Raw genomic sequence first — 25,188 nt, forward strand, 5'->3', positions numbered from 1 at the left:
GTTCCACTATTTTGAGGTCCTGGGAAAGAATGGGTTAGAGTAGGAGCCTGTACAATGGGCCTTGGTTTCGACACAGTAGGGGGGAGAAAAAGCTTACAAGGACAAGGGAGGAAAATTCAGCAGAGATCTAGTCATAATTGCATTGACAAAATCTTGTGACTGAGTTGCTGGCGGTGAGTGAAGGAAGCTTTTTCCTGTATCTTGTCTTATAGCATGAGGTGATAGAAGAGCCTCCCTACATACTGGAGCCAGTATTTGAGACTTGGGTGGACTTGTTTTTTATAGCCAAGTGTTGTGAGCAGAAAAGCAGAGTCTCCCGGAGACGACTTAAGCAATGGGGAGATGTTGGAGTTCCATTTGAGGCCTGAGAAGAAAGTTGATAGTTTAGGGGTGTGCTGCACGAGCTACAGCATTAACCCTCCAGTTTGTTTCATTCAAATCCAATTGGTTAAGACACTGGACTGTGGTTTTGAATGCAGAATTTGAACACTGCTCCTGGTGAAATGAGGTTTGTATTCAAATGAAGCCTTTAAGAAATTGTATTCCAATAAAAGCCAGTTAAATACCACCTTTACTGTAAATAGGGAGACAGGGCTACAACCACTGAGTAGGACTAAAATAAAACAGTCTGCACATCCTGAGCTTGCATCTTAAAGATGAGCTGTTTTAGTGGAGTTGTTTGAATGAGCCCTCCTTATTAATATCAGATGCTCTGATCTGAATAGTAAATGTTTTGTTGCTACTGTAATTCAAAATTCCATTTGCTGCACGGATAAATCTGCTTTCATGGATCTAGTGCTTCTATCAAAAATATTGTTTTTGGAGGTATCCTTGTGGTTTGGAGAAGTTCTGCAAAATAAAGAAAGCTGCTGTATCCTGTTAAGTATTGATGACCTTGTGGGTGTATATATTTGTAAATGGGGTGGCAGTGAGAAAAGGAGGGCAACCAATTTTTTAAAGTTGAAAATGATGGAAACACTCAGCAGGTCAGTCAGCATCTGCGGAGAGGACAGACGAGTTAATATTTCAGCTGTAGACCCCTTGTCAGAACTGAAGAGTCTACACCTGAAAGGTTAATGCATCTGTTCTCTCCACAGATGCTGACGGACCTGCTGAGGATTTCCAGAGTTATCTGTTCTTTATTTCTGATTTCCAGCATTTGCAGAGTTTTTGTTTATAAGGAGTTGTTTCCAGCAGCTCAGAAACCCTTTGCTGAAGTCTTTATTCTATTTTGGAGATGTATTGTACAAATAGTAAATAGTGTATGAAAATGTTTATTTTTTAAAAACACACACCAAACACACCACACACACACACGTACGTTGCTATTCACCATGCAAGACTTCGACTTGTGTGTGCAGCTGATAACTGCTCTTCCTTCCTGAACGGCAGCAGATAGCAATTTCTGTTCTGAGGTTTTGCATGTTTGTGCTACAGATACGACATGAGCTATTGTTAGGGCTCCACATTTTCAGTTTTGCTGCTTTTTTTCAGGTAAGGGTGGTGGGTGAGATTTCTACTTTCCCCTCGGGGCATTCATTTATTTTCTGGAGTCAAGTTTTGATTTTTCTCTCTCTCCTGGTTGCCGTCTTCCTGCAGTTTTAAAAAAGCTGCTGTTACTGTTCATTTTTACCTGGATTTGAAATGCAGATGTTGTGCCTGGAATCCCAAACATCTGCATTTCTTTCTAGCCTGCAATCTGATTATGATGAGTCCGAGTGTAACACTTTATACACTCGCACACACTGTGAATACTGATGACTATAGCATGTTTATTTCAGCTATGAGAGAATTTTTTCCCTGACTTTTCACTGAACTTCTGATGCTTTAAAAAAAAAATTCTTAAAACTGTATGTGAAAGGCCCATCACAAATAAAAACTGAATGCAGAGTTGTAGCTGATGAATAATATCTACTGCTTTATTCCTTGCCATCCGGATAGATCAGGCAAGAGCATTCTACACCTGTGCCCTCCTTGCGTTTTCAGCTCCTGCACTCTTAATGCTACCTCTACCTGCAGGTTTGCCTTCATTTGCAATGAGCTGAGACTGGGCTGGCAAAGACACTTGGCTGTGGCTTTCTGTCCCGGCGTAGCGCATCCTCTGGTAGACTTTCTCTTGTGCTCGCAGCTTTCGAAACCGCCATCCTTTTCTCACTTGCACTGATCCTGCAAATGCCAACTGCCCGACCGGCTTTTGGCTTTTTGAACTTTCACCGCGCCATGTTTCAAATTCCCTGTCTGGCGCAACGTGGGAGGTTGCGGTGCACTGGCAAAGCCCAGAGTTGAAAAATGAATTCCAAAGTGTGTCGTAAAATGGAAGTGACTTCGTAGTGGGTTGGTGTGCGTTTTATTGATTTTTTTTTTCTATAACTGGAGAGGAATTGGTTGAGCAGATTTAGATTGAAGTGCATTTCAAAAATAATCTTTTCGAGCTTTTCCCAAAAGGTTTGGCATATTAGTGTTTCGCGTCCGAGTTGTATAGTTTGCCGCTGCAATATATCCCCCACAATCTCAGCTGAGGAACAAAGAGGCAAGACATTACCTCCCAGCAGGGAGGGAGAGGCACCTGGGCTGTTTTTTGTTTACTTGCTTGTGGTTGGACATAGAGCCATAGAGGCTAGATTCCATGCCTTCTCGGAAGCTTTGTGTGGGAAGAAGGAAGAGAAATATTTTTAAATCCTTGTTCTGAGGGCACATTGTACTTTTTTTTATGATTACGCTGGGAATATACTTTAAGCTCAAAACTGTACTTCAAGCTGTGTTGGTACTGCAAGGGAGAGAATGGGTTATGTTTGTCTGGTAGTGGAACAGTAAATGGGGAATATAATAGCATTTATGAGGTGGAGTTGCTGATTCATCAGGATTGCACAATTCAACAAATACCATCCCATACTCCACCCCCCCTCAATCAGGCAACACACTAATCTACAGTAAAAGATTGAATGGTGTTTGGAATGTGATCGTGTTCGTATATGTACAGTGCCTACCGGAAAGTCTTGGCCCTCCACAGAGAGTGCATTAATATGTAGCTCTATCCTGTCCAACTCTTTTTTTTGTCTACTGCATTGCAGTAGCTCCTTTTAAATCTTGTGCAGTTTTCCAGGGTACCATCCAGCCCACCATTTGCCACTTTCAGATGAGGTTGTTAATTGTGGGTTAGCACCACAACCCCCCCCGAGATATCTGCGTTCCTCTAAATCTGCCCTCTTCAGCATCCCTGATTATAATCGCTCAACCTTTGGGGCCGTGCCTTCTGTTGCTTGGGCCCTAAGCGCTGGAATTTCCTGCCTCAACCTCTCCGCCTCGCTACCTCCCTTTCCTCCTTTAAGACGCTCCTTAAAACCTACCTCTTTGACCAAGCTTTTGGTCACCTGCCTTAATTTATCCTTAAGTGGTTCGGTGTCTTTTTTTTTCTTCTTCATACTCCTGTGCAGCGCTTTGGGACGTTTTACTACGTTAAAGGTGCTATATAAATACAAGTTGTTGTTGAATCTGTCTTGAAGAAGCTTGAACAGTAAAGAAGCAAGATGAGGAAAAGGGCAGCTTCACTTTGAGAATGAACTCGTGTAGTGCTTACAGGAGCAGTGGTTTTAGGCGTGCAGGAAACTGGTTTCCTATGATGCACATTGCTGGTATTTATCTAGATTACTAGGTACAGTACTATGTGAGTGTTTATTTTTCATAGGCTGTTGTTGGTTAAAATTGAATTGTTGCATTTTGTTAGTGATTTCAGGACATCTTGATGCACTTTCTTTTTAAGTTAAAGCAATGTTCAGTCATATGACTACTTAACTATAGCTATGGTTTCTAGATTTATATGTGCTACATGGCGGGAAAGTGGAGTTGAGGTCGAAGGTCAGCCATGATCTTATTGAATGGCAGAGCAGGCTTGAGGGGCCGTATGGCCTACTCCTCCTCCACCTTGTTTTTGTGTTGTGCAAATTCGTACCAAACTTGTCTTTCTTCAGCCTTGTAGTAAACACAAGAAAATATTAATCAACCGAAAAATGGCTCAAGAAGGTTTTGTTTTCCATGCATAAATGACTGTGCACCAGGTTGAGAATCAAGGTGTGACCATTCCAGCTAGGCATTTGAAGGTGATAAGAGCACCCACACAGTTTCACTTCTCATATTTGCTCAGAGGCTTTGGGCGAGGGCAATACCCTTTGCTTTGGAATAGTTACATTTTTGTAATGCGATGGCCTTCAAAATGTCTTTCTTTTGGAAGCAGCGTGCCATCTACTCTTAATTAATAGTTAATTAATTCAAATTATCGAGATGTCAGGCAGAAGTGCTACCACCTGAGCCAAGACTATTGAGTCAAAGGATTATGGTTGCAAGTCCCATTCCAGGACTTGAGTGCATAATCTAGGCTGACACTTCAGTGTCGTACTGAGGGAGTGCTGCACAGTCAGAGTTGCCGTCTTTCGGATGAGACGTTAAACCAAAGCCCCGTCTGCTCTCCTAGGTGGGCGTAAAACCTTCCATGGTACCATCCAAAGAAGCAAGCAAAAAAGAACTTGCATTTATACAGTGCATTCCACGACCTCGGGGATGTGCCAGAGCGCTTTATAGCCAATTAAGTACTTTGCAGTGTGGTCACTGTTGTAATGTAGGAAATGTGGCCATCCAATCCGTGCACGGCAAGCTCCCACAAACAGCAATGTGACGATGATCAAATAATCTACTTTAGTGATGTTGATTGAGGGATAAATATTGGCCAGAATACTTGCTCTTCTTCGAAATAGTGCAATGAGATCCTTTACGTCACGGGAGGTCCCGATATCCTGGCCAATATTTATCCTTCAACCAACATCACTAAAACGGTCTATCTGGTCGCTTATCTTGTTGCTGTTTGTTGGACTTTGCTGGCAGCCATGCTTCCCTACGTCACAACAGTTGACCGACTACATTACAGCAAATGGACTTTTTTTGAAAAGTCTTGAGGTTGTGAAAGGTGCTATATAAAAGCAAATATATTTACTTCAAATTGAAATTGCGTAAAGTATACCTTCCCGGTTATTTAAAAAATTGCTTAACTGGTTCATTTGATTTTTTTTTTCGGTAAAGTAATTTGGCTTTGTTGATGTGGTTGTTGCTGTTGATTCTATAGCTGAGGGAAAGAAAATGAAGAAATAATGCCTATTAGTGTACAGTGAACATGAGGGTGGGAGCTGAGGATATGCCTCCTGAATGTGCTGCATAGTTTCACTGTCTCAGTAGTCCACACCATGCAAACTGCACTAGTGTCCCTTCCAGCCACGTGACCATAAGTGCTTTTTAATAGACACATGAACACTTGGGTATTTAACATTAATGAATAAAGACTATAATAGTCTCATTGTACTGGCCTTGTTGGGTATCAAGTTATAATCACTTGTCAATATTCTTATCACAGGGCACTTGTTTCTGGTCATTTTTGGCTTGAACTGTTGAGATGTGGCGAAGATAGCAGTGCTCCTTGAGAGCACGAACCCAATAAAACTAGGACTCGAATTTCAGTCACCAAGTTGCAATTTAAACTGCGAGCAGGACCACAGACAAGTATTGGAGATCTTGATGTTTTTGAAAATTCTTAAGCCCATTTTGGAGAAATATTTTTCTTCCAAAAGGGACTTGAAAAGATTTGACACCGATCATTGCTGCATTACATTGCTTTCAGGTAGTTTCTTGACCCACATCAGTTGATTTCATGGAGTTCTGTGCAGCTGGAAGATTGTTTCAGACCCTCCTGTTTGAACAGAGATTTTTTCTTTCCCCCCGCCCACCCATTGTTTTTGTAATTGATGAAGGTGTCCCTTTCACACACATGTTTGGTGTTATCTACAATGCCTGTTCAAGTGAGCTCATGCAGCCTATATCAATTTTGGAAGTGTAGAAAAAAATCTATATTTGTGAGATCAGTTATCTAATTCACAAAATTGGCACAATATCTGCACTAGTGGTCAAGATTTGTTACCATAGTACACTCATGGTGCGATCACTGCATTTCAATTGGTAAATGATTTCACAGGTCAGTAGTTACATGAGAATCTTAAAGGAGCACTACAACAACTTGTATTTATATAGCGCCTTTAACGTAGTAAAATGTCCCAAGGCGCTGCACAGGAGTATTATAAGACAAAAAAATTTGACACCGAGCCACATAAGGAAAAATTTGGGCAGATGACCAAAGGCTTGGTCAAAGAGGTAGGTTTTAAGGAGCGTCTTAAAGGAGGGCGGAGAGGTTTAGACAGGGAATTCCAGAGCTTAGGGCCTAGGCAACAGAAGGCACGGCCACCAATAGTTGAGCGATTATAATCAGGGATGCTCAAGAGGGCAGAATTAGAGGAGCACAGATATCTCGGGGAGGGTTGTGGGGCTGAAGGAGATTGCAGAGATAGGGAGGGATTTGAAAACAAGGATGAGAATTTTGAAATCAAGTCGCTGCTTAACCAGGAGCCAATGTAGGTCAGCGAGCACAGGGGTGGTGGGCGAACAGGACTTGGTGCGAGTTAGGACATGGGCAGCCGAGTTTTGGATGACCTCAAGTTTACATAGGGTAGAATGTGGGAGGCCAGCCAGGAGTGCATTGGAATAGTCAAGTCTAGAGGTAACAAAGGCATGGGTGAGGCCCTTATCCTCAAGTATTCATATACAGCCCTACATCCAATTTAAAAAGTTATCTTTGAACCTCGCTATGGGAGCCACCATATTTGTTCAACTTTAAAGTCTAGGCACAAAAGCATTGCATGTACGTATATATCCTTGGTTTTCACTAACCTGTATTCACTAACATTGTATGTTAGCTGTATAGCGAGTTCATGGCATTTTACAGCATAGAAGGGGGCCAATTCGGCCCATCATGCCTGTGCCGGTTCTTTGAAAGAGCTATCCATTTAGTTCCATAGCTCTGCAAATTATTTTTCTTTTCAAGGGTATAGTTCCCATTTCCTTTTGCAAGTTACTACTGAATCTACTTTGACCACCCTTTTCAGACAGTGTTCCAGATCACAACAACTCACTGTAAAAAAAAAAATATATAAATAATCTCCTCGTCTCTCCTCCTGGTTATTTTGCCAAAGTTTGAAAGAAAAAGCTAAGCTTTTATTAAGCCTGTCCACAAGGTAGCAATTTTCTCAGATATTTGAGAACTTTGTAGGACCTTATCCTGGGTGTCTGCATTAGTTTGATGCACTTCAAAACCTGACTCTCATCATTACAGTTTTTTTCAAGCTTCAAGTCGGCTGGGCAAATGTCTACATGTGGTTTTGTTAATTTTCCTATTCAATGTGCTGCAGGAGAGCTTATTGTCCTAGTTTAATTCAAACCTTATTCATTTATTTTAAAATGTGTTGGGAGTCTGTGCAAAAGTTAATATTACAACCTGTGAAGTGAATATATTTTCTTTTCCCTGCATTCATGCAAATGCACCCTATTCGGTGTTTTTCATAAAAACACATTTGGGAACCGCCTGTGCTCTTTGATATTCAAAACTAAAAGCACCTTGACCCACTTCCAAAACCTGCAATGTCCTATTTTTACAGATATATAGGCATACTAGTCAGCATGTACTTGACTTTGTTGGTGTCCTGTTTCAGCATTGGACAGCTTTTTAATATTTTTCACAGTGAAGGCATCCTCTACCCTTGCACCAGACTTTGAATGTGACTAGATGTAATGTTTGGTGACTTAATTTTGTGTATACTGATGCAGTGTGCTACAGTGATATACCCTGTAGCTGGTGTCGTTCTTAGTGACTGATGCCATCTTTTCCTTATCAATGCACTATTGTTCCATTGGATCTTTGAGTTTAAGACGTCATTAGTGCTCAGTTTGTGTTGTTCATGCTGCCAGTTCTTCCTGGACGTGAACTGCTGTGGTGGTCAAGAGTCCTGCTGTTGATCTTTTTTGTTATGTAAGAGAATTTGAATCTGACAACCAAATATGGTTTGCTATGTAATCCTTTTATCATGTTTGACAAAGTCTTCATACAGAGAAATAAACTATATTACCCCTTTTCCCCTCGGGTTAGTGATGTCACCTTTGTCGATCCTTTCGATCTTGACTCCTCTACAAATTGTAAAGGAAAGCTCAAGATCTTTATAGTCCTCTAGTCATGCACACTGTCCTAGATCATTCATTATGTTACAAGTGTTATTGTGAACAGGACCCCCAGTAATGAGGCAGTTCCTACAAAACTTCCAGATGACCAATCTGTTCACCATGAAACATGTAACTAATCATCCTGAGCTCAGTGTCCTGTCTCCTTATCTCGAGACTATTTTGGCTATCTCGTTTCACATTGTGGTGACAAAAAGAAGCCAACAGGCTTGAATCACTCCTCCTGCACTTTCAGCAGAAGCCGAACAGCACGGTCAGATAAATTGTACCCTGACATGTTAAACCCTAAAGCATCCTGGGAATGAACAACTTTAACCATTTCTAGCTGCAGTACAAATCTACAAGATATCAGTAAAAATAAAATAAAAACTTTAATCATATGAGTTTACACCAAATCCTAATCCTATGTATATATGTATAGAAGAATAGGACCAGCCATATAAATACTGTGGCTACAAGAGCAGGTCAGAGGCTGGGAATTCTGCGGCGAGTGTCTTACCTCCTGACTCCCCAAAGCCTTTCCACCATCTACAAGGCACAAGTCAAGAGTGTGATGGAATACTCTCCACTTGCCTGGATGAGTGCAGCTCCAACAACACTCGAGAAGCTCGACACCATTCAGGATAAAGCAGCCCGCTTGATTGGCACCCCATCCACCACCTTAAACATTCACTCCCTCCACCACCGGCGCACTGTGGCTGCAGTGTGTACCATCTACAAGATGCACTGCAGCAACTCGCCAAAGCTCCTTCAACAGCACCTTCCAAACCCGCGACCTCTACCACTTGGAAGGACAAGGGCAGCAGATGCATGGGAACATCACCACCTACAAGTTCCCCTCCAAGCCACACACCATCCTGACTTGGACCTGTATCGCCGTTCCTTCACTGTCGCTGGGCCAAAATCCTGGAACTCCCTTCCTAACGGCATTGTGGGTGTACCTACACCATATGGACTGCAGCGGTTCAAGAAGGCGGCTCACCACCATCTTCTCAAGGGCAATTAGGGATGGGCACTAAATGCAGGCCTAGCCAGCGACTCCCACATCCCATCAATGAATTTTTTTTTAAAAAGTATAAATATCACAAACCCGCTTCCCTTAAAAGTCTATGGGAAGTTTCACTTCAAAGTGCTGTCTATTTGGGGGGAAGAGAGAAAGACATTAACACTTTGTGCCTTAGAACAAGCTCCGGTTTGGGGATGATTGAAGGTGTGCCTGGGTGGTCCCTGGAGGACAACTGCAAGAGCAATTCGCGGTGGCCTGAGAGCAAACCATCATCTTGGCTGCAAGCCCCAACCCAGGTGGTTGAAGAAAACAACAGATTTTAAGAAAAAGGAGGTAGTTGACCAGCCTCCGCTCTGAAAACAAAGTATCCGTGATTGATGATCTGAACGGACATGTGGACCAGACATTTCCAGGTGCACGTGTATTTTTGTTACGTGAATTCCTTGATATTTGAATTATTTAGAATAATTTGCACGGTGGCTTTTTTTCCTCCATCCTCTGAAAAGCAAATTTTGTTCAGTTTTGTTTTAAATTCAAAATGTTTTTACAGTATGACTATAATGCCAATCTTCGAGTAGCTATTTATTGGCAGTGAAAGGGTCGTGTAAACCTTAGCACCAGTTGTGTCTTCCGCATTAGGAAATGGCAGTTTGTCAGATTGTCTGCCTGTGTGTCTTGCAACCCCTCTTTATTCTTCCTGAGCGTCTTAACGGTTTCTTTACTTGGACAAAGTGTTACTACTTCCTTTTTTCTTTCCTCTTCTTATGATCATAAACCATGATAAAACAATCGGGTTGGGGGACGGGGGAAACAAGATGTTTCCATTTGAAAATTTTGCAATATAATGTTATTTTTTGAAAAAAAAATCCTTGGTGGGGCAGGAACTAGAAATGGCATGGGCAGGGTTTGAGCAGGGCAGGGGCTACAATTGTCAACATTTTTATGGGGAAACTAAGCAGCGACTCCTTTTGTATGAGTCTTGGGACCCCCTTTATTTTGAGATGTATCTCTTTCTTCAGGAGAACCTTTTTTTAAAAAAAAACCAGTAATTGTACTGTTTATAACTTTAGGATCTGGTTGTGGTGGGGATTGGAAGAAATCGAGAGCACTGACTCTAGGATGGGGAAGGAAGGGCATTGCTGGGCTCCCTAACTCCCTGTACTCGTATGATTCGAAAGAAAGCAGTTGTCCCAGTTAAATTCTCCTTGGCCTAGATAGAACTGAACTGAACTGCTGTCAGATGTGGAGATACTGTTTAGAGAAAATAATTTCAGGGCAGGATGTAGCCTTCACAAAATGATCTGTAGTACTGTAGTCTAGATTGCAATCTATGATCTTGTGTTAAATTAGTAAAGACCAGTTGATCCTTGTTGGAACAGACTGTGCATCTTCTTCTGAAGTGTCAAATATCATTGTGCGACAGGGGAAGGAAGAGAAAAAAAATAATTGCAAGAGTTAACGCTAACTTTGTAGAATGTACCAGGCCTAAATCTTTAATAACAGAAAACGCTGGAAAAACTCAGCAGGCCAGGCAACATCCGTGGAGAGGGAAACAGAGTTAACGTTTCAGGTCGAAACCCTTCTTCAGAACTGAGCTGAAGTTCTGAAGAAGGGTTTCGACCTGAAACGTTAACTCTGTTTCTCTCTCCACTGATGTTGCCTGGCCTGCTGAGTTTTTCCAGCATTTTCTGTTGTTATTTTGGATTTCCAGCATCCGCAGTATTTTGCTATCGCATAGGCCTAAATCTTTCTCTGCTTCAAACATTCCGTAAATTTGAATCATTTAACTTTTATGAGAAGGAAGGTCTAATCCTACTCATTTGCCAATGGCACTGGACTGTGTCAGAAAATGAGGGCCTGGCCGCCTTTAACAATAAATAGTAGCAGCAAGTGATGCTAAACTTTGCCCTTGTGCCAGTTTATTTTTGTTGTCCTGAACTGTTGGGCAAGAATTTTGATCCCTGCTGAAGAAATCTTGGGTGGCCTGATTTCCTTTTCAAGGATCTCTTGATTTAAACTGATTGATGCTGTGTCTGTGGTCACACACAGTTAAATAACCTGGCTAACCACCGACCAGCTTTCAACCACAGATGCAAGCCCACTCCCCTGAACTTAAACTGGCCTTATGTTTTTATTTAGCGATCTTGTCTGAGCCAGCACTTAGCTACCTGTTTGATTGGCAATATTTCTAGCAGCAGACAGCATAAAATGCAACATAACCACACATTCATCAATGAAAACAGGGGCCAGACAAAAGTACTGTAGACTTTGGTAGCCATTATTCTCTGCACCGCTTGGAAAAACGGGACCAAATTGGTTTTGACTCAGGAAAAAAATCTATCACCATATGAAGCGATTCTCCCTGCATGAATAGTGGCAATCACATTAAATACAGCTCAACTGCGCAAGATTATGTCAGGCCCCAAATGAAATCTGTTTAAGCAGTCTCCGTTCCTAACGGGTGAGTGAGGCAATGGCACAAATTGGCACACAGCGTTACTGAAATAAAGGGAAATGCTTCTAACTTTGGGTTTAAAGTACATTGTTGGGTTTGTTTAGTTAGAGAACTTGATCAGTGATAAATGTGACCTGGGAGAACAATGCTTTAGCTGGCTGAATGCTTTAACAACCAGATAGAGCTTTTAGTAGATGACTAGGTGTGCATTACATTGCAAGCCTAGGCAATGACACCGCTACAGGGTGCAAAAAAAAAAGTGTCAAAATACTTTGTTTTTATTCTCCAGAACCGACGTGTCTCTCCTTGAAGGAGACATATGAAGTTACAGCATTTTTCTGAAATAATATTGATGTAGTGTGAATGGAATGTTGATGCGTCTCTGTAGGATTCAAAAATGAGCAACCTATATAGCTCATGAGTGACTTGGAAGTTGTTCATGTCAAATTCATGCATGTGCCCCATCGTAAATCTGAGAAGTACCCTGCGATTTTTTTTTTCCGCTCTCTGCCTCAATGGGCCTGTGTTGCCACCAGCTGTTTTTAAACCCAGCCTCTTCGCACTAATTTCCGCTGGCCCTCCCAGTCGATAAGCTTTCACACTCGGTGCATTCCTGTTGTGAGCTGTGCTCCAAATGATGCCTAGGTACTTGAGACGGGAAGGGGAAGAGTTGGTGCAAGACTTCAGCCCTTTGCTCTTTCATGCTTCCTGTTACAAAGAAGCTTTGGCAGATACCTGTGAGTAGGTCATCTACCAAGTGTTCTCTGCCAAGGAATATGGTAAGATGAGGAGAGGAGCCAGAGAGAAAAAGGAAAAAAAGACTTTTTAAATAGAGCAAGGGATAGCATTTGTTGCATTGTACAGTAAATAAATAAGCTATGTGGTATGAGTATAGAATAACAGAAAAATTAAGCACCCAATTTTACTGTGTTACAACGCTCATGGGCATTTAAAATTGGAAAGTACTGCATTTGGCTTGGAAACATGCACTTATTCCCTGCAGTGGAGTTACCCTCATTTACAAAGTATTTACAGCACAGAAACTGGCCATTTGGCCCAGCAGGTCCATCCTGGTGTTTATGCTCCACATGTGCCTCCTCCCACCCTCCTTCATCAAACCCCATCAATATATCCTTCTATTCCTTCCTCATGTGCTTATGTAGCTTCCCCTTAAATGCATCTTTGCTATTCGCCTCAACCGCTCCATGTGCCAGCGCGTTCCACATTCTCACCACTCTCTGGGTAAAGACGTTTCTCCTGTTGTATTTAATAGTGACTGCCTTGTATTTATGGCGGTCTTGGCCACAAGTGGAAGCATCTTCTCTGTATCCACTCTATCAAACCCTTTCGTAATTTTAAAGACCTCGATCAGGTCACCCCTCAGTCTTTTTTTCTAGAGGAAAAAAGACCCAGCCTGTTCAATCTTTCCTGATAGGTATAACCTTTCAGTTCTGGTAACATTCTAGTAAATCTTTTTTGCACCTTCTCCAGTGCCTCTGTCCTTTTTTTTATAATATGGAGACCAGAACTGTTCACAGTACTCTGTGTGGTCCAACCAAGGTTCTATACAAATTTAGCATAACTTCTCTGCTTTTCAGTTCTATCCCTCTAGAAATGAACCCTCATGTATGCTATGCAAATACTACAGCAGGGCTTCAGTAATGCAACAGAAAAGTAGAGCATAAATTATTAACTCGAGAGTCTTACAATTACCAATAGAGCGTGCTTTCATATCTCTTTACTCTGAGTGACTGACTTAGTGGTAATATTTTAATAATTAATCCTCATCATGTTCGTGCCTGAATCTTAGTAAAGCATAAAACAATATAATTAAAATTGTCCTTCCAAATTCGGGAGTGTTTTATATAACACTAAGGTGAAATTCTGGTAGTTACAGATCAGTCACTGGTGGTAGGAGCAGTTGGAGATCATGAAATGAGAGTGTCACACAACATTAAAGCACATTGGCTAGATTGGAATTTATTAGTGTATTGTTACCAGTACACTAAGTCAGGGATATCCAAGCTTTTTGTGTTGGGCTACAGAAGTGCGTAATATGGAGCCTCAATGGCTACGTAAAAATTGTAATCGGTGTCCCTTTAACTTGAATTTCTGAAGTTGCCGGTATTAAACAGATTTTGTTGTACTAATTTATCCTACAGTGAGGCAGCAGCTCTTAAAAACAGCACTTGTCAAACCTCTCAGTCCATGAAATTAAACAGGACAAGCCAGTAAGTAAGAAGCAAGATGGCCTTGGTTGTCTGGGCTTCGAGGACTGGATTGCCAGGGCTTGAGGGCCATGGGTTACACTGTACATGCTGTTAACATCTGACCAGAAGAAAGCAACAGGACCAGAAGAAAGCAACAGGAAATCTTGGTTTATTCCCTATATAATAAGTTGGAGTCTTAGTTTTTTGTTGTTGTTGCATTTTGTTTAATTATCTGGGACAAAATATGGACTTGCTTTGTATGCTGACCACATAACTCACCATGGGCATCTAAAAGATGTAATTTTAAACACCTGACTACAAGTACATTGAAGTCTCAAAGTCTAAAAGGGATCAAAAATCAAGATTTCTGCGATTGGCCCAGTCCCAATGTCGAGTTTTGGTGGATTGTCTACATTTGCAGTAGTAACACTGATTCCAGAGCTCACCAACTTCAAACAGACAAACCCAATGGAATGAATAGTTCTGGTTCCTGGTCTTGTGCTGGCCATTCTGCACACTGACAAGATGATCAGTGGGGGCTACCACATCATTCATACCGGAAGAGTTACACCAGTGCAGGTGTGTCAATAGCAGCTGGGGTGGGTGGTGAGGAACCAGGTTAGGAGCAGGTGAATGGACCAGATGGAATGAGACCCCTTTGCCTGGCGCCAACATGACCAGTGCATTAGAAAAGGGCAACCATTTCTTCCCTCGTTCTGCAAAGCAACTGAGTCATACTGGGGCAGGGTCAGCAGCTTCTTGCCAAACCGGCCATCATTTCTCTGCGAGCCTAGAGGACGGGCCAGCAGGCTATTTGCTGATGGCAGGGACAACACCGCTGTATCCCAATCCAGTGCCCCGGGTGTCCTCATCCAACGTCCAAATAACATGCACATTCCAGCAGGAGTCACTGGGTGGCAAACGAGTAGGAACCCGGGATTAATTTTTCTTTTCCCTGCCTTGGCACCGAGGTCGATTGCAGTATCTCAATTACAGCCCTGCTGAGACCTGCTAATTCTGCACAAGCAGGAATCAAAACTGGGCGCTTTCTGGTATGTTTTCTTTAGCACTGCACCAGGCATTGCCTTGACCCACTAGGCCAGAGGAAAGCTTAAACTCCAGACACTTGTATTCAGAGTTTCATTCATTAATCGATTACTTTGAGAGCAGGTTCGAAGGGCCAAATGGCCTACTCCTGCTCCTATTTCTTCTTCTATAATATACCAAGAGCTCCTCCTCCACGCTGAACTCAAACAGGGTTTTCCCATATTTCTCATTTTAATTAATTTTTTTTTTTTAAATCCTTTTATAATGCTGGAATGTTGAAAATGCCACAGATTTGGGATACAAAAGTACTAGGCAAAGCTGAGGTGGCTACTGGAAGCTTGTATCCAGGCACTTTGGGGAACTGCTTAAAGGCTTTTTTTGGAGCACATCCGAGAAGGCCGAATAATGGTTTAGCCCATAGATCCATGATAGTGGCTTGGGTGTAGTCAGCTTGTCAGTATTGTACTCAGTCAGACCTGCTGACTCATCCTGAATCTCACATTTATAGCTAGCTTACGGGCAGCATTTGGTTCTGGGGTTGTGATGAGGTTTACACTAATAGGAAGTTCCTGCTGCTATAGACACTTGAATGATTCTGCTAAATAGTAAATTAAAGAGTTTACTCCAGAATACCTTGGTCACCGCTCTGTTTTTGATATTCTCCTGGATATATTCCAAAAGACTCTTATCAGAGACTGCTTTGTTTAATTGCATCTACTGTGTGCTTTATCTGTAGGTAAGACAATGCCTCTTTTCCTCAAATTTTCTTAGCGATCAGGGAAAATAAATTTCTCTGGCGACATCAGAAAAGTTCTGAAGACTTTTTGTGTTATAATGTAATGGGGGGGCATTGACAATAAAAATATAGTCTCTTTATTTCCTGCGGAGCTTGCAATATATGTTGGTGCAAGTGTGATATGAAAATGTATTGCTAACATTAATATAGAACACTTAACTAAAAATGCCACATGCCGCTTCCACCTTTGCTGATGTTCTGTATAGATGGCAAAGGATTATTCCTTCTTGACAATTTTCTCCCCTGCCCATCTCTCCTGAAGTCATTAAGCTCCATCTGGGATATAACTTTACAGATCTGGTCACCCTTGGGTACTTTGTCCAAATGGTGATTTTTTTTTTCACATGAACATTGGCCTTGAGTATTAGCAGGCTATTCAAGCATAGAGAGCATCACCGCTAAGTCCAACCCTGACCTCGCCTGGCATACCTGTAGCATCCCTACTGCTCAGCACCGTCAAGTGTCAGATCTTTAGACTTCAAGGCTCAGCTACTCGTTGAATAAGAGAGTTGCATTTATATAGCGCCTCTCATGACCACTGGACGTCCCAAAGCGCTTTACAGCCAATGAAGTACTTTTTTGAAGTATAGTCACTGTTGTAATGTAGGAAACACAGCAGCCAATTTGCGCACAGCAAGATTCCCCCAAACAGCGATGTGATAATAACAGGGATAAATATTGGCCAGGATACCGGGGATAACTCCCCTGCTCATTGAACATGTGTGTTAATAGCCTCCCTTGATGGCTCCAAATGGAAGCTGCATCTGGATGCCAAGTATTTAATTCCTTAGCCATTCACAAAAACATTGCCCCCAAAAAGGTTTAATTTTTATTTTCTTTTCCAACAGGTTTGCGTGATTGAAAGTGTGCCGTGGTATGACGACTACTAACAAGGGAAACAAGGCCTTAAAGGTACAGCTGACCTCCCTTTAAACATTTAATGCACAGGGCGCTAAGTTCCAGTAAAGCAAAGCATCAGATGTCTTTAATACGGGTCTTGATCCTGCTGGCCAAAATTTCATGTTGAGTTAATAACACTACCTGGAATCCACTATGTTGGTTTCTGAATTTGTATCTGTGTTTCATTTCACCCTCAAGATAAGGAACTAGAAATTATTAAATAGTTTAGTACATGAAAAGAATGGCCAGTATTTCACTGAGATTTTCTTTAAGATCTATCTGAGTTCTTTCTTTCTTTTGTGTTGGCTTTTTACCTTCCTAATTTTTCTGCCTTTTTTTTTTCTTCCATTCTTCCCCTGCCCCTCTTTTTCCCCCCCCCCCCCCCCCCAATCTCCCTTCTCTGAGTGGTTTTGCTTGCTCACTATGGTATGGATTCAAGGTACAAGGTGCCCTTCAGTCCCTCGCTTAAGTGCCCATTCTTTGTGTGCGTTTTATAGCAGGCTATTTGACCATTGGAAGCATCACAATCAAGACTGATGCAGTCATCACCCAATGTGCACCAAGCAGGGACTACTAGATAGAAGACAAGTGCAGAAAACTTTTTTCTTTTCCCCCACACACTATATATCCTGTAGGATAGACTTGTGAGATAATATGTATCCCCGTAGAACATTTATACGTCCAGGTGTGACTGTTCACCAGCTTGAAAGTCTAAATAGTAAAGATGGAGTATTCTAGTAGCAAAGCAACTTGAGCTCCAGATCCTGCTAATAGTGAGTGATGCTACCCGACTCCATAATTCAAAGCAAACCTGGCCAAATTTGCCATTGGGTGCTATGCGGAAAGAAATGTTGCTTGTATTACTTCAGTTCCACGGAGTCATGTGTAGTATAATATTGCAAACAGCAGAATAAGCCAGTAACCGAGCCTGCGAAGTAATAAATTTGGTGCTACGTTGGACTGTGATGCTCTGACATCAGTTTCTCATTTGAGTTATCTTGGCATGAGTTGTTTTAATGCTAGAAACTGTGTATTCCTAATGATCTAGCCCTAGAAATTAATGTTACAATAATAGCAGGTGAACACCTAATGTGTCTGTATGATCTTCTGTCTGCTATTTTAATGGAAGTATTTAAAATAAATTGGTTAACACCTGCTTTAAAATAGCAGCCAAAGAACACCATACAAAGGCTTAAAGGTTTGTCTGCTAATATCACCATCCGTAACATTTCAGTACTCACCCATTTTATAAAGTGCATTCTGAGGAACATTGCTAGTTTGATCATTTCAGCCACAGAATCCACCATCTCACTTAAAAAAAACATTTTTTCAAAATTACTCATCACTACTTTTTTTTAATGAACTGCTGCAATTAGTCATCCTCTGTATTGGCCAGCTGTGGCCTGTGCTTACTAATAAGCAGAAAATGGTTTGTGCGGTGTCATATGGAGGAAGTTGATTCACTATCAGACAATGCAGCAAGCAGAAAGCCAGTAGAACTGCGTGATCAGAAGATTGTGCATGCAGATCTCCATTGGAATATGAGTTGAAATCTTATCGCATGCTAACACGCCCAGTGCAAAGTTTAAGGGAGGTGTTTTACTGCTGGGAACATTCACCTTTGTGTGAAGTGTTTAAAATTGTCATCCTGTCTGCCTGTCCTTAATGGTTTAAAGCTGCTCCCTCCTGACTACTTCTCCTAAAAAGCAGGGGCTGTTCCTGATTCCTGATAACACTCCCATCCCTTCAAGTGGAGAGCCCAAATGTAATTCCTGATTGGGATGTCATGATTAAATCAACTTTATTTTCAACAAATCAGGAGTGATCTTTATAAGAAGTACGCAAGGTCCTAAAGGGTACAGAGAAGATGAATGTCAGTATATTTAACATCGTCACAGATTCTGCAATAAGATCACGTGATCTTAAACTTGAAGGTTGACATTTAACTACTTTTTGTAGTGGATGGTAAATGTATGGAATGGTCTGTCGAAGGAGGCAGGAAGGTCTATTTATATTGCCAGTTCAAGAGAATTGGATTATTACCTGAAGAAAAATGTGGTAGAGGTGTGGGATATGATATTTCTTAGAAATTGAGACCGGTAAAATGGACCACTGTTGTCTTTTTCTGATCCTATATATTCCTGTGTTTGCATGTTCCTAAATCTATTGTGTATATAGTTTTTTTTTTTTTTTTTGAGTTGATATTGCAGTCCAAATGAAGATTGTTTGCTGTTGGTGAGGGAGGTTTGCAGCCTGACTTGCAGCTGGAAATTTACAAGCAGCTGACAATCTGCAAACTGTCCCCACTAACTGCAATTCAACTCTAAATGACCTCGGGCTTGTGTATTTTCACAACAATTAGACTTTGTGACCTTAAAAGGACAGGCCATCTTGAACAGATCTCCACTTTTTAAGCAGCAGAATAATACATGTGTGTGCTCTTGGCATTACAAAACACCATAACCTTCAGCAATGCCACAGGGATTCACTAGTATAAAGTAAATCTGAATGCTATACAGAACGTAACTAAACACCCGTTGATGCTTAATTTAGGCTCCAAGGAATCTTCTCGGTTTACAGACGTTTTCATGAATGTGTTTCTAAACTGAAGGGGACCACATGCCTGAAAGCTATGACAGCTGAATTTTTCTTTAAAACTTAAAATGGAAAATGTCAGTTGCAGATAAATTGCAATGCACTTCTAGTAATGAAATGACTGCACATGTAAACGTTTGATCTATTTAGTTTATTTCATCGGTGGATTGTTGGACAATTGCTGTTATAAACACAGAAAAGGTAAGGCTGAGGGGGAGTATTTTCTGTCCCTATTTTTTACAATGTGTTTTCAGCCATATGTGGACCCACCATTTTGGATATCTGATCCAATTTTGAGTTTCTTGAGTGATTAGCTTATGGCACAATCTAAGTGTTTGTCTGTCTGTAATTTCTCGAGGCAGTCACCAGCATGGTGGATAGTAGAATGTCTACGGATGTTGTCTACATGGACGACAGAAGGCATTTGATTAGGTTCTGCGTAATAGATTATTAGCAAAAATTAAAGCGTATGGTGTCGGAGGTAACCTTGTGATCTGGGTTGGGAAGTAGGAAACGGAGAGTAGGGATAAAGGGATCATTCTCTGATTGGCGGGATGTGACAAGTGGTGTTCTCCATGGGTCTGTACTGGGGTCTCAGCTTTTCACCATTTATATTAATGACTTGGATGTTAGGAGGCACAGTAAGTTGTACCGATGGGAGGAGTGTAAGAGAGTTCGAATCTGACCCCAAATATGGTTGCAACCAAACCATTTATTGTGTTTGACCAAGTCTTGACACACTCGATGTCTTAGCAGTAGTCACGAGAAATAAACGCAATTGCCCTGCTTTATTTCTGGGTAGAGAGCTGTAACCTTCATCGATCCTTTTGTGCTTATCTCGCTCTACAAATTGTGAAGGAAAGCTCAAGCTCTTTATAGGCCTCTAGTCACACACTGTCCTTGTTGATTCATTATGGCATGATAGTAGTTCAATGTGAACAAGAACCCCAGAAATGAGGTAGTTCGAAACAAACTCCAGATGGCCAGTCTTGTTTGCCATTAACCATGTAACTAATCATCTTGGTCCTATTAACTTGTTTCCTATCTCAAGGCTATCATTTCACAATGCATTGACAGAGTTTAGGCAACGGGCACGAATTAGCACATCCCGCACCTCAGCAGAAAATAAACAGCAGCCAGCTAAATGGTGCACTGACACATTAAACCCTAAAGCATCCTGGGAATGAACAACTTAACCATTTCATTATTTCTAGCTACAGTACAAATCTACAAGCTATTAATGTCAAAAGAAAACAAAAACTTTAATCATATGAAATTAAACCAAATCCTAATCCTACGTATAGATGTATACAAGAACAGGAGGGGAAAAATTCAGTTGGTAGCGCCACTCGTTAGCGCCTTAAGGCGCGGCGACATTTGTGCCGCTTGCGAAATTAACTAGGCATTTTGCGGCGGCGCTAAATCTCCTGCGCCGGCAGATCGTGACGTCAGTCGAGTGCGCAATGCCCCGGTAGCGCCCCGGACTGGATATTGAGTGGCGTCCCCTGCCTTGCCGCTAGCAACGACCGGTTGAGGGGAGCGTATTGCAGTCAGGAAGGGACTGGGGGAGCGCTATTTAAAGGCGACCGCTTCCTGCCTTTTTTTGTCGGTGACATTTTTGCACCACGCAGAGAGAGACTTAGAGAATCTACACTGTGTGAAGGAGTTTTGCATACTAAGCAGCACTTTGCAGGTTCATTTTGATTTGCCCTTCCTTGTATCTATTTAGAAGAGACTGTGGGGGCTGCACTCTGAGTTCTTTCCCTGGGTGTCTCCATTGTTCTTTCCAGCAGATTTGATGTACAGGTCTCTCCAGGCCGAGATTCAAGGCTGCAATGAACAGGATGTGGATGGAGACCAAGATCAACCCTCCCCTTTAAGATAAACACAGAAAATGCAGGAGAAACTCAGCAGGTCAAGCAGCATCTGTGAAGAGAGAAACAGAGTTAACGTTTCAGGTCGATGACCATTCATCAGTACTCCCCTTTAAGAACTGGCCGGCGCCAGTGTGTCTGTGTTCCATTGCTGACTGACATCACATGAGCTTCGCCAGCGCTGTGAGGTAGCGCCTCGCTCCTTGGCCTTTGCGCCTTAAGACAGATGTGAAGCGCCTGATATAGCGCTCCAATCACCACCAGGGGCGATAAAAGCCAAGTTTGCTGTCGGAGGCGATAATTAGCGCCAGGCGCTAAACTTTGCGCACGGCCGATAATGGCGCCTCAAACGGGGCGATACTGAATTTTTCCCCCAGGGTATCTTCCAGCAGGAAGTTACAAAGGGACATGGGCAGACTAAGTGAGTGGGCAAAACTGGCAGCTGGAACTCAAATGTGGCGAGTGTGAGATCAGCCACTTTGGAACCGAGGAAAGACAGATCAAAATATTCTCTTAATGGCGAGGGACTGGGAGCTGTGGAGGAGCAAAGGGGTTTGGATGTCCATGTGTACAGATACAAAAAGTTATCAAAATAGCTAATGGAAAAGGCCGTTGGAATTCAAAAGTGAGGAAGTGATGCTTCAGTTATACAGAGCCTTTGGTCAGGTGCTATCTGAAGTACTGCGTTCAGCTTTGGGTACTGAACCTCTGGAAATATATATTGGCCTTGGAGGGAGCACAGCATGTATTCAGCAGACTGATGCCAGTTTAAAGGGATACATTATGAGAAAAGGTTGATTAAACTTGGTTTATATTCCTTTTGAGTTTAGGTGGTTGAGGGGTGATCTAATTTAGAATGATAGGGTAGACAGTGAACTATTTTCTCTGGTGGGGGGGGAATCCAGAACTAGGGAGTATAATCTTAAAATTAGAGTAAGGCCTTTAGGAGTGAAATCAGGAAGCACTTTTTCAGACAAAGGGTGGTAGAAATTTGGGACTCTCTTCTCTTTTCCCCCCCCCCTCCCCTCCCCCCCCCCCCCCCCTCCCCTAAAGGTTGTGGAAGCTAAATTTTCAAAACTGAGATTGATAGATTTTTGTTGGGTATGAGTATCAAGGGGTATATGTAGCAAAAGCAAGGAAATAGAGTTGAGATACAGATTAGCCATGATTTAATTGAATGGCAGAATATCCTAGAGGGGCTGAATGGCCTGCTCCAGTTGCTATGTTGTCCCAAGGGCTGACTCATTGAAATGAATGGAGCTGTTGTGGAATGCATGCAGTCCTACCCCTGTATCCTATGTTCTGAAGCAACTCGGAAATAGAATGAAGCTCTGAAATAGTGGACCTCCAAGAAGGTCAAAATAATGAACTAAAATGCGGATATCTCTGAATAAATAGGAAATATCTCGGTCATTTTTCTGGGTATTGGAGAAGTACTTTGTAGAATGTGCAGTTCAAAGCTTTTCTTCATAAATAATCAAGTTTATAAACTGGCCTAAATCTGGTGTGATGGAGTGAAAGCCACCTCTGTCTGATACCTGTAAATTTGCCCAAACTCAATCCAATTGCTCGTCGGCAGCACAAAACTGCACTAAATTTGCAATTTCATTAAGAAAGGCTGGCTGGTATGGGAAATGTAAACATGACAGAGGTGCCAGTGGGGCTGGAAGATTCGGGCAGAGGCAATTTGTGGGGAAGAATAGAAATTTTACTATAGCTGACCTGTGATTGCATCATCGCATTGAGCATCTGGACTGGAACACCCCCATTTCCCAGCACTAATATCCTTTGTGTTGATTAGCACACAATTCACAAAAAATCTAATTTAAAAATAAAAACCTCCTATATAATGGTGATCTTTGGAGAGCAGTGCAAGTACACTCAGGACTAGCCCTCTAAAGACAAACGATAATATTTCAACAAAGTAGGAACAAAGATTTCTCTTCACTAAAATTATTCTGGGCAGAGATTCACCGTTCCTCTATTGTTGTAACTAATTCAAAAATTACTCAACATTTCCCTTTAAAAGTGCATGATCCGTGAAGCAGAGTAACCATTCAGAAACATGTTTGGTAAATTAACATGCAACGTTTGGGGGAAATCCGAGACCCTATTTTTATACTGGTTCCTGGAGCTGTTCCAGATAATTTGCTCCAGGTACCAGACGGACTCATTTGGAGCCGCCCTGTTTACACTGTAATTCACAGTAGGGAAAGTCAGAACATTTCCACCGTTTGATTTGTGCTCCACGTGCGTTTCTGCCCCTAAAATAAACACTTAAATTTCAGCAAAACGTGCTTACTCATTATTCAAAATGTATAAGAACACAAGAAATAGGAGCAGGCCTGGCCAAATGGCTTCTCGAGCCTGCTCCGCCATTCAATAAGATCATGGCTCACCTTCGACCTCAACTCCACTTTCTCGCCCTGTCCCCATATCCATTGATTCCCTTAATGGCCAAAAATCTATCGATTTCAGTCTTGAATCTACTCAACGACTTGAGCATCCACAGCCCTCTGAGGTAGAGAATTCCAAAGAATATGTTGTGTTTTTTGTTAAAAATCACTACATCTCTCCCCGTTGTTATTTCTACTTCTCTCCCCGTTGTTATTTCTATTTATCTTTTTTTTGGCTGATCAAGAATGTATTGAGCCTTTCCCAGAAGATGCTAGCTGCAGTATGTTTTCATATGTAGACTAATAGAATAGAACCTACTGCTGTACTGAGATTGTCCTTGTTTTCAAATCACTCCATGGCCTCACCCCTCCCTATCTCTGTAATCTCCTCCAGCCCCACAACCCTCCGAGATATCTGCGCTGCTCTAACTCTGCCCTCTTGAGCATCCCTGATTTATAATCGCTCAACCATTGGTGGCCGTGCCTTCTGTTGCCTAGGCCCTAAGCTCTGGAATTTCCTGCCTAAACCTCTCCGCGTCTCTACCTCTCTTTCCTCCTTTAAAACGCGCCTTAAAACCTATCTCATTGACCAAGCTTTTGGTCATCTGCCCTAATTTCTCCTTATGTGGCTGTGTCAAATATTTCGTCCTGTAACACTCCTGTGAAGCGCCTTGGGACTTTTTACTATGTTAAAGGTGCTATATAAATGCTGTTTGTTGTTACCCAAAACTTTTTTGTGGTCAAACTATCTCCATTTACTGTAACAATTTATCATCTGTAAAAATATAGATTTTTGTCATTGGTTACTAAATTTCAGGTTCCTGGTCTCCCTTCCTGTGAAGGGGTTTGTTTCAGAGGCCATATCAGTAGAAAATGCCCAACTGCGGTGCCAAAAATAGCATGGTATCCTGTGGTGCTATATGTTGCTGTCCCTAGAGGATCTCAGTGAGCTATGTAAATATAGCTGTCTAACGGTGCACATGGTCCTTATATTGATGCTATCTGCAGCTTCTCTTCATTGCTGCAGATCAGAGAGCTATCCAAGGCTTTTTGTCACTTGAGGTCTTGATGGCTACCCACGGCGTTTATAAAAAATTTTTTTTTTTAAATAGTTCCATTCATCTAAATATTAAAACAAAGCAACTTTCTGCTGTGCCACCATCAAGACCTCTCCGCACAATGATTTTAATTAAACTGTTCATGTTGCTGAACCCGTCCACATTTTGCTAGGCTTCCCTAGAAAGTGTAGTGAATAACCTGCAGTAAAATTTCATCAGAAATTCAGTAGAAACTGTGTTGTTACGTAAAAGTCAAATTTTATTTTCTGATGACCGAAAAAGCCAAATCCTGGTTTAAGCCTTTTATATCTCTAGAGAGAGTAAAGATAAATATTCAATGAGAAAATGGGAAGTGCTTTTCCGGGTGCACTATATTCTTATAAATGTAAATGTGGGGGGTGGGGCTAAGGATTTGGTTCATCTTCTCTTGGTTGAAAATGTAAAAAATAAACTTTTTTAAAATGTGTCTTAATAATTCTACACCTGCCCAAGGCATCGAGTCCAAAGATACTTCGATACAATAGAGCAAACTGAAATTAGTTGGACTATTCTATTATTTATTGAGGTCTTGCTCTAAAAAACTAAACATTGTGATTTTCCACCCCCCCCCCCCCCCCCACAGAGCTATTTATTTTCTCGTAAGGCAGCTGGTAAAAGGTTAATGAAACTGATGTACTGTACTTTTTTCCTGTTATTTAATGGATTATTTCGATAGTTTTTTTTGGTCACTTCTGAAGTTGCCACTTGT

The 25,188-nt window shown here is 41.7% G+C and overlaps 2 protein-coding genes across 3 annotated transcripts in view; both read left to right on the forward strand.

Moving 5' to 3' along the window:
- The window catches only part of mafga (MAF bZIP transcription factor G a), a 51,898-nt gene that overhangs the window by 17,231 nt on the left and 9,479 nt on the right, over positions 1-25,188 (forward strand). For both annotated transcript variants that reach the window (XM_085963723.1, XM_085963722.1), the window contains exon 2: positions 16,466-16,529. In XM_085963723.1, coding sequence (XP_085819849.1) covers positions 16,494-16,529 — 36 coding nt within the window. In that variant the 5' untranslated portion in view covers positions 16,466-16,493. The remainder of the gene's footprint in view (positions 1-16,465; positions 16,530-25,188) is intronic.
- Positions 16,470-25,188, forward strand: part of LOC147102841 (fatty acid-binding protein 1, liver-like) — a 41,512-nt gene continuing 32,793 nt past the window's right edge. Inside the window, exon 1 of the mRNA XM_085963725.1 lies at positions 16,470-16,529. The gene's annotated coding sequence lies outside the window, so the exon portion shown is untranslated. The remainder of the gene's footprint in view (positions 16,530-25,188) is intronic.

The sequence above is a fragment of the Somniosus microcephalus genome, chromosome 21 (genome assembly GCF_052327205.1).
Source record: "Somniosus microcephalus isolate GS21.2 chromosome 21, FLI_Smic_1.0, whole genome shotgun sequence".
NCBI lineage: Eukaryota > Metazoa > Chordata > Chondrichthyes > Squaliformes > Somniosidae > Somniosus > Somniosus microcephalus.